General features: G+C 47.7%; 1 protein-coding gene and 1 pseudogene across 3 annotated transcripts in view; one reads left to right on the top strand and one right to left on the bottom strand.

The window, feature by feature from the left end:
* Positions 1 to 12,503, bottom strand: part of GRIPAP1 (GRIP1 associated protein 1) — a 29,243-nt gene that overhangs the window by 14,299 nt on the left and 2,441 nt on the right. For 2 of the 3 annotated variants that reach the window (XM_032258660.1, XM_032258659.1), the window contains exons 2-11: positions 12,091 to 12,157; positions 11,891 to 11,952; positions 10,811 to 10,837; positions 9,910 to 10,017; positions 5,099 to 5,249; positions 2,887 to 3,071; positions 2,645 to 2,692; positions 1,932 to 1,963; positions 1,795 to 1,842; positions 1,571 to 1,670 (exon numbers count right to left, since the gene is read on the bottom strand). In XM_032258660.1, coding sequence (XP_032114551.1) covers positions 1,571 to 1,670; positions 1,795 to 1,842; positions 1,932 to 1,963; positions 2,645 to 2,692; positions 2,887 to 3,071; positions 5,099 to 5,249; positions 9,910 to 10,017; positions 10,811 to 10,837; positions 11,891 to 11,952; positions 12,091 to 12,157 — 828 coding nt within the window. The remainder of the gene's footprint in view (positions 1 to 1,570; positions 1,671 to 1,794; positions 1,843 to 1,931; positions 1,964 to 2,644; positions 2,693 to 2,886; positions 3,072 to 5,098; positions 5,250 to 9,909; positions 10,018 to 10,810; positions 10,838 to 11,890; positions 11,953 to 12,090; positions 12,158 to 12,503) is intronic. The other variant, XM_032258661.1, reaches the window with a different exon arrangement.
* Positions 7,826 to 7,965, top strand: LOC116536821 (annotated as a pseudogene).

Consider the following 12,503-nt stretch of genomic DNA (forward strand, 5'->3'; position numbering starts at 1 on the left):
GTTCACCCAGACTCCAGGTCACTACCCTCAGGTCCTCGGACAGAGTCAATCCCTCTATCCCAGCCTCCAAGATCTCAGACACACCTAGGCTCCTGGCCCTAGCTCCTGCGCGGTTCAAACTCACTCGCTCCCATCCATAGGAGATCTCATACTCACCCAGATTCAAGCTTGGGAGCCCCAGGATTCTGACATAGTCAGCCCCATGGATCTCAGATGTAGTCAGCACACAAGGATGACAGCTTCATCCAGTCTCCCAATCCCAACCACCAGGGGTTTCAGACACACTCATCTCCCACATCCCTACCTCCCAAGTGAGATCTACCCAAACTCTCAGTCCCACATCCTAGAGGTCTCAAACTCACAACCTCCTAGTTTCCAGGTCCTGGTGAACTCTCAGACTGACCCTTTCACCTGTCACACTGCTCCCTAGTCTCTTGGGATCTTCAGACCCAGCTAACCACCAGTTTGTGGGGGAGGGTGGGTCTCAGCTTTATCCAGACTCCTGTCTCAGATCCCATGTTCCCAATTTCTTTTTTTTTTGAGACGGAGTTTCACTCTTGTTACCCAGGCTGGAGTGCAATGGCACGATCTCAGCTCACCACAACCTCCGACTCCTGGGTTCAGGCAATTCTCCTGCCTCAGTAGCTGGGATTATAGGCACGCGCCACCTGATTTTTTGTATTTTTAGTAGAGACGGGGTTTCACCTTGTTGACCAGGATGGTCTCGATCTCTTGACCTCGTGATCCACCCGCCTCGGCCTCCCAAAGTGCTGGGATTACAGGCTTGAGCCACCGCGCCCGGCCCCATGTTCCCAATTTCTAGGGACTTCAGAACCACAAGCCACCATATCCTCCATTCCAAGGAACCTCAGACTCACCTTTTCTAGAAGGAAATCCAGAGGCTTTAGTGATCCAGTCCCCAGTCCTCAGGAGCCTCAGACCCACCTAGACTTTTGCTCCAGCCCCTGGAGGTCTCAGACTGACCAGCTTTTTGTTCACAGCCCCCAAGGATCTCAGGACCACCTAGCCCATATGATCCCACTTCCTAGGTGGTCTTAGGCCCAAGCCAGTGCCCAGATCCTGAGGGTCTCAGATGCACTCAGCCTTCAGCCCCAACTGTCTCACCCTTGAAAGTCATATATCTACCCAGCCATGTCCTCACCCCTTGGGAGTCCCAAATTTATTGACATCCCAGCCCCTAAAGGTCTCAAAGTCACCCAGCGCCTAGGGAGTTCTGACTCACCGCAATGCCTGGTCCTAGGCCCCAGTGACCACAGATTTATCCAGACTGTGGTCTCAAACCTCCAAGAGTTTCAGATTTATACAAACTTATAGTGCACAGGCCCCTAAGTCCTTAGCCCCCTGAGATCTTACATTCATGAATACTCCTATAACAATTCCTAGGTCTCTCCAGTTCCCATTTTCATAGTTCCTGGGGCAGGGGGGCCTAGCACCGATTTCTAACACAGGAAATCTCAGACTCCCCAACCAGCCTCCATGGACCTCAGACCTCTCCAGGCTCCCAGTCCTGGCCCCTACCTCAGGGATCTCAGAACTCAGCCCCCATCACCTGATTGGCAGCTTCAAGTTCCTGCTGCAGCTTCTGAGTTCGAGCCAACTGAGCTTTGAGATCAGCTTCCTTCCGTTGTTGTAATTCCTCAATCTTGTTCCTAGGGATGATGGGGAGGGGGTGCATTGGACATGGCTTGAGGCCCAGTCTCCTAGCTCTGCACCTGTAGTCTTCACTGGGCACCGTCCCCATTGTCCACCAATGCCCGCAAATCTGGCAGTTACCTGCTGTCATTAAATAGCGTCTCCTTTTCTGTCTGCAGACGGCAAAAACTAGGCACAGAAAGACAGATATAGATGGGTCAGTTCCATAAGTCAACTCCTCCCTTGGCCCTCAATACCCCTGGGAAAAAGAAATTTACCTTTCTTGTTTCTTTTTCAGTTTCTCCGAGAGCTGGGGAGAGGAGTACAGACAAGAGATAACACTGAGAACAATATAAAGACAAATATAAACTTAATAAATACAGACACTTCTTATTAATTCCTTTTTGGAAGCCAGGATTTACTTATGTTATCTTGTGGAATCCTCAAAGTAGCTGTGAGAAGTGAGTAGTACCAGTTTTACAAATGAGGAAACTGAATCTCAGAAAGATTAAGTAATTTGATTGCCTAGCTGGTCAGCAACAATATTATCTCCAGCCAGATCTTTCAGGCTCCAAAGCCTAGTATTTATGCTCCCAAAATAGTGGCCAATGGCCATGTTATAGAATGGCTAGGCTGGGAGGCCTGGAAAGTGGGATCATGACTGGCTGCCTCATCACTGGGTCTCCAGGTCCTAAGATAAGAGCCAGGAATCTGTAAATGCTTGCATGAATGAATGAGTGAGTGAATGGGCAAAGTTGAGAGGAGATGGATGGGATGAAACCTGTCATGCACAAGATGTAGTGGGACCACATTAGCCCATTCCATATTGAAAATAACTTTGAGACATAGGTGTGAGTCTCTCCATTTCACAAATGATGAAACTGAGGCTTTGATGGGATACAATGCCCATTCTGCCCTGTCAGATTGAGAGTGGAATGGGAAAGAGTCCAGCAGATTGGGAGTAGAATGGGAAAGAGCCAAGCAGTCCCACCTTAGCAAGTTCTTCCTGCAGCCTGGATGTTTCGGCCTGCTTTGAGCTCTGCAGGGAAGGATGAGGAACGGGAGGGTTGTTGTCAGCAAGGACAAGGGGAGAGGTCTTCCCCTGCCCTTCCGCTTCCCTTACCCCAACAGCCCACAAGATGGCGATGTCACAGACATCTCTGTGGGACCATAGGCAGAGGCAGAACATCTGCCCTGCCTCTGGCATCCCAGCTCCAACAGACCCAGATTCACCTCTAAGCCTTGCAGCTGCTCCCAGAGCAATCTCTTCTCCTCTTTCTCCATTTCCCATTTTAGCTCCACCTCTGCCAGTGGCATGGGGGCCGGGATGGTGGGGGCAGGGCCCCCTGGGGAGTCCCCTTGGCCCTCACTGACAGCTGAGGACTTCCCGGCTTCTTTCCCATAGCGTTCCTGCAGGGCTGGCAAGTAGAATAGGAATACATGATAGATGAGGCGGTCTCTGAAGTCCCTTGCCATGCCTCAAATAGAGGGAGAACTGGCATTCAACCCCTCAGGTGGCAGAGACCCTGTGCCAAGTGACCACATGTCTAAAAGATGAAGGTTCAACCCTAGCCACACCTCTTAAAATTTTTTTCTTTTTTTTTTTTTTGATAGGGACTTGCTCTGTCACCCAGGCTAGAGTGCAGTAGAGTGATCATGGTTCACTGTAGCCTTGACCTCCTCGGCTCAAGTGATTCTCCCACCTCACCCTCCCAAGTAGCTGGGACCACAGGTATGTGCCACCACGCTGGGCTAATTTTTTTATTGTTTTGTAGAGACAAGGTCTCGCTACATTGCTGAGGCTGGTCTTGAACTCCTGAGCTCAAGCAATCCTCCTGCCTCAGCCTCCCCCAAAAAATCTTTTTTCCCTAGACAGTCTTGCTCTGTTGCCCAGGCTAGTGTGCAGTGGTGCAATTCGCTGCGGCCTCCAACTCCTGGGCTCAAGCGATCCTCCCATCTCAGCCTCCCAAGTAGCTGGGACTACAAGTGCACACCACCATGCCCGGCTGATTTTTAAATTTTATTATTTATTTATGAGACAGAGTCTCCCTCTGTCACCTAGGCTGCAGTACAGTGGTGCAAACTCTGCTCACTGCAACCTCTGCCTCCTGAGTTCAAGCAAGTCTCCTGCCTCAGCTTCCCAAGTAGCTGGAATCACAGGCATGTGCCACTACACCTGGCTAATTATTCTATTTTTAATAGAAACAGGGTTTCACCATGTTGGCTGGGCTGGTCTTGAACTCCTGACCTCAGGTGATCTGCCTACCTCAGCCTCTCAAAGTGCTAGGATTACAGGTATGAGCCACCACGCCCGGCCTAATTTTTTAATTTTTATTATTTTTTTGAGATGGAGTTTTACTCTTGTTGCCCAGACTGGAGTGCAATGGCGTGATCTCAGCTCACTGCAACCTCTGCCTCCCAGGTTTAAGCAATTCTCCTGCCTCAGGCTCTAGAGTAGTTGGGATTACAGGCATGCACCACCATGCCTGGGTACTTTTGTATTTTTAGTAGAGACAAAGTTTCTCCATGTTGGTTAGGCTGGTCTCAAACGACCAACCTCTGGTGATCCGACCGCCTCAGCCTCCCAAAGTGCTGGGATTACAGGTATGAGTCACTGGGCCCAGTCAATTTTTTTTATTTTTAGTACAGATAAGGTCCTGCTATATTGCCCAGACTGGTCTTGAACTCCTAGCCTTGAGATCCTTCTGCCTTGGCCTCACAGAGTGCTGGGATTACAGGTATGAGCCACTGTGCCCAGCCTCTTACAAATCTTTCAAGCCCTACCAACCATTAAGATCCTGTTTACTATTAAATTAGCCCAAGCTGGAATCACAAACCCCATTCTCAATCCTTCAAGCCCCACCCATAATCTTTTAAGACCATGCCCACCATTTGCCACCCTCGATGTACAGCTGAATCCCTCCTAGAGCCTCCCAATTCCCACCCACATTCTATTAAGTCTCCCTCCCAGTCATGGAACCAGCTCCTACCACCACCGAAGTCCTAGCCGCTCTCGAAAAGTCCACACACCACATGCTCCCACACTCTATCCAGCTTTCTTTCAGCTTTCATCCCAAACCCCACTTACAATCTGGGCTCAGAATTTTCCCAACACTCCATTCACTTTCTCCACTTAGCAAATATCTCCTTTTTGACATTCAAGCTGCTAATCTGTAACATTTGCTAGGTAGCAGACACTGAACTAATGCAGAATGATATCACCTTTTATCTCTACTACAATTGTCCAGGTGACAAGACATCACTACGTACGCTGTGTAGATGACAAGACTTTGGCTCAGAGAGGCAAAATGGCTTGTCCAAAGCCACAAAGTGCATGGGCCAATCCTAACTCTGAAGCTCTTCTCCCTACCCTGAGAGGATGACAGCCTTCCTTGCCCTAGTCAAGCCCCAGGGTCTCCGCATCCCCAGGAGGGCCTCTGTGTACCTGCCACATTCTTCTGCAAGGCTGTGTTTTCAGCCTGTAGCCTCAGCAGCTCCCCATCCACGATGGGCCCAGCTTGGGCAACCCCTGCTCCTGCAGCCCCCTCCTTCAGTTGCTGGTTCTCTCGCTCCAGCTGTTCCATCTGGCTGCAGAGCTGAACAGAGGAAGAAAAGGGGCAAAAAAGCAGAGAATCAGAACAGTATTTGCTGAAACCTACATAGCATTTGTCCATGCACTTTACAATTCACTTAATTCCCATCATCACCCTATGATGTAGGTGCCCTCCCACTTTACACATAAGGACATTGGGGCACAGAGATGTTAAACAATTTCAAATTCACACATCTTTTTTTGTTTTTGAGACAGAGTCTTGCTCTGTCACCCAGGCTGGAGTGCAGTGGTGCTACCTTGGCTCGCTGCAAACTTTGCCTCCTGGGTTCAAGCGATTCTCTTGCCTCAGCCTCCCTAGTAGCTGGGACTACAGACCCTTGCCACCACACCTGGCTAATTTTTTGTATTTTTTTAGTAGATATGGGGTTTCATTGTGTTAGCCAGGACAGTTTCAATCTCCTGACCTTATAATCTGCCCACCTCAGCCTCCCAAAGTCCTGGGATTACAGGCGTGAGCCACTGCGCCTGGTCCACACCCTTTTTAAATGGCAGAGTCAGAGAATACCAAGAGCATACCAAGCATAAGGACACCAAGAACAATTTTCCCCTTCCTACTTCCAACCTCAGAGATGCAATCCAAGACCTCAGGCTCCTCTGGAAGTTGTCAGTGCTACAGACAGCCTTACTGCCACCCCTCTTCTGTGGAGGGCTCTGTGTCCTGGATCCTAGGCCTAGAGACAGCTCCCTTTCATCCTAGGCACCACAAAGAGCTTGCAGGGCATTTCCAGGGCCAACAACTGATGACAGCTCCTGCACTGCCAGCCGTTAGCCTTGGAGAGGCATACAATGCCAATAAAACCAAGCCAGCCCCCCGCCCAACTCCTGCTAAAGTATACTTCTCAAAGCAGTCCTGAAAAAAATCCCTTGTGCCCCTTTCAGATGAGAATATCGAGGCCTACAGAGAATGTTTATTGTATTGTCTTCAATATTTTCTTTTTTTGAGATTGAGTCTCGCTCTGTCACCTAGGTTGGAGTACAGTGGTGTGATTTCAGCTCACTGCAACCTCCGCCTCCTGGGTTCAAGCGATTCTCCTGCCTCAGCCTCCTGAGTAGCTGGGACTAGAGGCATGCGCCACCATGTCTGGCTAATTTTTGTATTCTTAGTAGAGATGAGGTTTCACCATGTTGGCCAAGCTGGTCTCGAACTCCTGACCTCAGGTGATCCACCTGCCTTGGCCTTCCAAAGTGCTGGGATTACAGGTGTGAGCCACCACGTCCGGCCTGCCTGCAATATTTTCTACCCAGAACACCAATTCTTTTATCCAGTTATTCACATAACTGGGTTCTTTGCATCCTTCAGTGCTCTGCTCAGATGTTGCCTTTAAAGTAGTATCCCTCAACACAGAAAATTCCAGTACTCTCTGTCACAGCACTCTGTTCATTTCTTTCTTACCTAGTACTAATCACAATTTTCTTTTGCAACGTATAAGCACAGATTCTGAAACCAAACTGCTTGAATGTGAATCTCTACTCTGTCATTTACTAGCTGTGTGACAAATTACTTAATCTCCATGGAACTCAGTTTTCCTCATCTGTCAAATAGGGACACTAATAATATCTCATAGGCTTGTTTCAAAGATTAAATGAGTGAATCATGTAGAATACTTCAAACAGGACTCAGCACACAGAACACCATATAAATGTCAGCCATCACCACTAGTATTATTTGTTTACTGTTATCTTTCTCCCCATCCCACCCCCAGAATGTAAGCTACCCAAGAGTGGAGATCATTCTCTGCTGCTTACAACTGGATTTCCAGAACATAGAGCATGTGGTGGGTACTCAGTAACTATTTGTTGAAGGAACAATTGAGCTGAAATGTCGTGGTGAATAAGGGGTGGTGACAGGTTTAACATAGGTCTCTCTGCAAGCACTTCCAGTTCCTGGGAGGAGTGGGAGGAGGGAGGGGAGTATGTAGGAAGTCCCTACAACTGCTCCAGTGCCAACCCAGGACAGGTGCAGGGAAACAAGCTGGATTTATGGAAGAATGTCTGCCCCTGCCTCACTCTGCAAGAATCATGATACCATGGAGGCTGGAGGCAGGAAGCAGTGAGGAGTCAGTTGGTGAGACCAGCAGTTATGTGAATACCAGGGGCTCTGAACTAGGGGCAGGACAGGGGGCACTGGAATGTATTATGTAAAGAAGTGATGTCATAAGATCTGCTAGTCAGAATAGCCTCTGTGGTGTGAACTAAGTAGAAGAAACTAGAAGTGAAGAGAGACCAGGGAGGCAGCTGTAGAAACAGCAGATAAGAGGTGGTAGAGGCTAAGGCAGAGGAGGGCCACAGGGTGGATATAAAACTTTCAAAAAGTATGCCAGGCGCGGTGGCTCACGCCTGTAATCCCAGCCCTTTGGGAGGCCGAGTCGGGCAGATCACCTGAGGTCATGAGTTTGAGACCAGCCTGGCCAACATGGTGAAACGCTGTCTCTACTAAAATTATAAAAATTAGCTGGGCATCGTGGTATGTGCCTGTAATCCCAGGTACTCGGGAGGCTGAGGCAGGAGAATCACTTGAACCTGGGAGGCAGAGGTTGCAGTGAGCTGAGATCAGGCCATTGTACTCCTGGGTAACAGAGTGAGACTCTGTCTCATTTAAAAAAAAAAAAAAGCATGGCTAGGTACAAAAAATAAATCCTCTTTTGCAACCCAGAACTCATTGTTCAGTATGAGTTTTGATACATATAAGAAGGGATATTGTTTAAAAAAAAAAAAAAAAAAAAGCATGGACTGTGCCACACACCCAGTGATCCATCCAAAAACAAGGACTGCAGCCTAAATTTCAAATACCAGAGACTGAAATTTTCAGCCTTGCTAAGGGAACACCTTGATGTTTGAACCTCTGTGTTTTATACAGGGGATTCTCTGAACTAGTTTGTTGTGGTTATAAAACAATTAGCAAAATAGCCTACATTTGTATTTACTTTCTATTCCATACTTCTATACCACGTTGTTTTCTCTCAAAATCCATTCCTTTAAAAAATAAATGTTGCAGAAAAAAAACTTTTAAAAAGTCAAATATTTTAGAGGGAAGATGAGTTAATAGAAAGATAATATTATAGCTAATGCTTCCATAGCTGATACTATGTGCAAGGCTCTGTTCTAAGTGATTTACATACATTTATTCATTTAATCCTCATGAAATCCCTGTGAGGAGGCAGGTACTGTTATTATCATGACTTCTATTTGACATTTGGGAACCAAGAACCAGGCAAGTTAAGTGTCTTGCTCAAGATTACAGTTAGTAAAACATAGAGCCAAGATTGTAATCTAGGCTTTCTGCTTCCAGAGTCCTGCTGGTAACCACTAATTTGCTCAAGTGCCTCTCCTGGTATTGTACCTGCTTAAAGGTTATTTTCAGGTTTTGTGTTTTTTTTGAGACAGAGTCTTGCTCTGTCGCCAGGCTGGAGTGTAGTGGCATGATCTTGGCTCACTGCAACCTCTGCCTCCTGGGTTCATGCGATTCTGCTGCCTCAGCCTCCTGAGTAGTTGGGACTACAGGCGTGCGCCACCATGCCCAGCTAATTTTTGTATTTTTAATAGAGATAGGGTTTCCCCATGTTGGCCAGGATGGTCTTGATCTCTTGACCTTGTGATCTGCCCGCCTTAGCCTCCCAGACTGCTAGGATTAATACAGGCATGAGCCACTATGCCCAGCCTCGGTTTTGTATTTTTAAGGTCATAGGCACTATATTCTCAGATGGAGCCTTAGAAATACCATTTTTGCTGCCATGAGACTTTTTTCCTTAAAACATACTAAAAACATAGACAAATTTTTTTGAGATGAAGTCTCACTCTGTTCCCCAAGCTGGAGTGCAGTGGTGCTATCTCAGCTCGCTGCAACCTCCACCTCCCAGGTTCATGCAATTCTCCTGCTTTAGCCTTCCGAGTAGCTGGGATTACAGGTACATGCCACCATGCCTGGAGAATTTTTATTTTTTTATTTTTTAGTAGAGAGGGGGTTTCACTATGTTAGCCAGGCTGGTCTTGAACTCCTGACCTTGTGATTCACCCGCCTCAGCCTCCCAAAGTACTGGGATTACAGGCATAAGCCACCACACCTGGCCAATATAAACAATTATTAACTGTTTACAGAAGATAGATGAGGGAACAAAAGACAATTCCTCCAACTGCCCAGTAGATTTAGAAACAGCCAGGACACTAAAATCAGTGGAGAGATATAATTAGTAGATCCAGGATGAATTATCTGGAAGAGGTGGAACCTCAGGCTTATGTCAGATGAAGAAAAGGAAGAGAAAAGGGAAGAAGCTCGAACATTCTATATATATTCTCTTTCCATTCTATTAAGCATAAGAACTTTACCTAACCCCCCCACCCCACCCAATACCTTGGAGCTCCATAGCATCAACCCTACGTTATACACATGGAGACTTGAAGTTCAAATAAAAGGAGTGACTTAGCCAGGAACCAGCTGACCTCAGGGCTCAAACCCTTCTAATCCCAGCACAGTGAGTGGCTCCATCTTTCAAATTACTGCCCCCCAACAGCAATCCAGGACCTGTTTCAGCACCACGGACAGTGCTCCAGGGCCAGACCCTGTCCAATCACTCTGCTGATGTTAGATTTCAGCCCAGATGGACCCTACCCCTCATTTCCCCTTTGACTATCCCAGACACCAGCACCTTGCTGAACTCGGCCATTAGCGTGCTGTTCTGCAAACGGAAGTCCTCCTCCTGGCTGTGCAGCTTTGCCTGCAGCATCTCATTTTCACTCAGCAGTACCTCAACTTCCTGCAGTGGCAGACAAGGGCCAGGACTCCAGCAAGGGCAGGAAGGATGGGGAGGTAGGGCAAAGAAACAGAGAGAGGGAGAAAATGACATGGGTAGGGGAGGACATAGGGTACAGAGAATGAAGTGAGATAGGAGAGAGAGACACAGGGAGGGATAAAATGAGAGACAGGGATGGAGAGAAAAAGACATGGGAAGGTAGAGAAAAGGGAGTACAGGGAGGAAGAGAGCAGAGGAAAAGACGAGAAGATAATGATAGGGGAGCGAGGAGGTAGAGATGGGGAAACGGGGAGAGATAGAAAAGGGGAGAGGGATTGGGCGGGAGAGAGTGAAAAAGATGGAGAGAGGAACAAACAGAAATCAACAGGGAAAGAACAGAACAGCGAGAAGAGAAGGAGGGGTCAGGAAAATAAATGAGTTAGGAAGAGAGAGGAATGGTGGGGGAGAAACAGAGTCAGAGAGAGAAAGCAGAAAAAAGAGAAATCACAGAGATAGATGGGGGAGAGACAAAGAGAAGATTGGGAAGAGAAGTCAGAGAGACAGGAACAAGAAGACAAAGAGACAGAAAGAGACGCAGAGAAAAGGATAGCGAGAGAAAGAGAGAAGGAAAGAGACACAGAGTTAGAGACAAATACAGGGAAACAAGGACAGATACAGCAACACATGGCAGTGAGGTAGTAGCAGACATAAGGGCACACAGAGAAAGAAAGGCCAGTACAAGAAAAGCTCAGCATACACAGATAGCCCACCAAGACACAGTCTCCCAGTCACACTCACCCACCAGATATCCCCTTACCTGAGCTTTCTTGCTCTTGCTCAGTGCCTAAAGTGGGGGTGGGTGGGAAGAGAGCTAAAGTGAACAGAGACGGACTGCCTTACTAGGGTATGGAGACAATCTTGCCAAGCGTTTTGGGAGGACAATGATGATAGAGGTTGCAGGATGGGAGCATCTGCAACCACAGAACATGTGTGACAATTTGGAGCCCAAAGGAATGACAGAATGAGTGTGCGAGTGAGTGAAGGAATGCAAGTCCTGCCCTGGGGCCCCAGCACACAGAAATCATCCTTTCTTGGAAGCTCTTGAGGCTGGTAGGGGGATGGGGCAGATGGTATTTAACCATTTGCGGGCTGGATCTCCAGGCTCAGAAACTGTGGCTTCATTGCTACATCTGTCCATACTTGTCTCTGCGGGTCTCTCCCACACAGTGTGGAAACTGTCACTCCCCTGCTAGGCAGCCAAGAGCATTGCCAGCTTAGGGGAATCAGCATCCTACCAAAGAGAAGCACAGCTTCCTGACTGCCAGATTTTCTGCATTCTGTATTTGTTCATTTAACAAATATTTATTGAGCACATATTATGTATTAACATTGTGCTAGGTATGGGGACACAGCAGTGACAAAGGAGAACCTTGAATGTCTTGAGGGGCCACAATAGGTTATATTCTATCTCATCTCTCATCTTTAGAGGATCTGAGAGGTGAGTTTGCTGTCACTTTCCCAACTGGACCAGGACAGGGATGGGAAGTAGGAGCACAAGCCAGGAGTGTGAGTGGAGGACAGGAGGCAGATTCGAGGCAGATTTACTGATAGATTTGAATATTTAATTAAAAGTCAGTGAAGGAGAATGAGTAACTGAAATTAGAAATGAATTAAAAGTAAATTAAAATTAATCAATAAATTAATAAAATAATTAAGCAGGATTAGATGAAATTAGCAAACTAAAGAGAATTCCATGAGAATTCTTTAAATGACTACATGAAAACAGCATGCAACATTAGATCTGGTTCACTGCAGCTGCTCACTGGAGGGATGAATGAGTCAGATAGGTAGAGGCAGGGGTGGATGGGTAGGTGGATGGGTGGGTGGAGGGAGGTACCTTCTGAGCTTTGCTGAACTCCTTATCCAAGTAGGCGACCTTCTGTCGAAGACTGGCAAGTTCTGGTGTCGGGAAAGCAGGGAATCTCAGCCTCAGCCAGTGGCAAGGAACTGAAAGGGCTTCCTGCCAGGTCTCTGAGGGAAAACCTCAGACTCCATGCCCCAAAGCCACCCCCATCTAATAAGGCCCTCTTGGCTCACCAACACCATTCTTGCGTAGTTCATCTGAAAGCTGGTAGTTGTTTGTCCGGAGTTCCAGGAGCTGAGCCTTTGCGGGAAGCAAGAAGGGAAAAGACTTGGTCAGGAAAGCACCCCTACCCCTACTCCTACCATGAGGGAACCAAGCTCCTAAGTTCCACAGACCTTACGCACTCCATATGTCTCTTTAGCTACTCCTTAAGACCTGTATGTGCTGTACCCAAAGTGGGCTTCCAGGCCCTCAGACCCTGGCCCACCTTTTCCAGCTCCACTTATAACCCCAGCCAGGCTCCCACCTCCATCTCACACTATAATCCACACTGCACTCAGGCGATCCTAGAGCACTGCCCCAGTTAGGTTCTTGCTTATGTGAGTTCCCTGGCTCTCCATGCCCACAGGATAAAGTTCCTCCTCCT

The sequence above is a fragment of the Sapajus apella genome, unplaced genomic scaffold (genome assembly GCF_009761245.1).
Source record: "Sapajus apella isolate SASKATOON/1434 unplaced genomic scaffold, GSC_monkey_1.0 scaffold103, whole genome shotgun sequence".
In the NCBI taxonomy this organism is placed as follows: domain Eukaryota; kingdom Metazoa; phylum Chordata; class Mammalia; order Primates; family Cebidae; genus Sapajus; species Sapajus apella.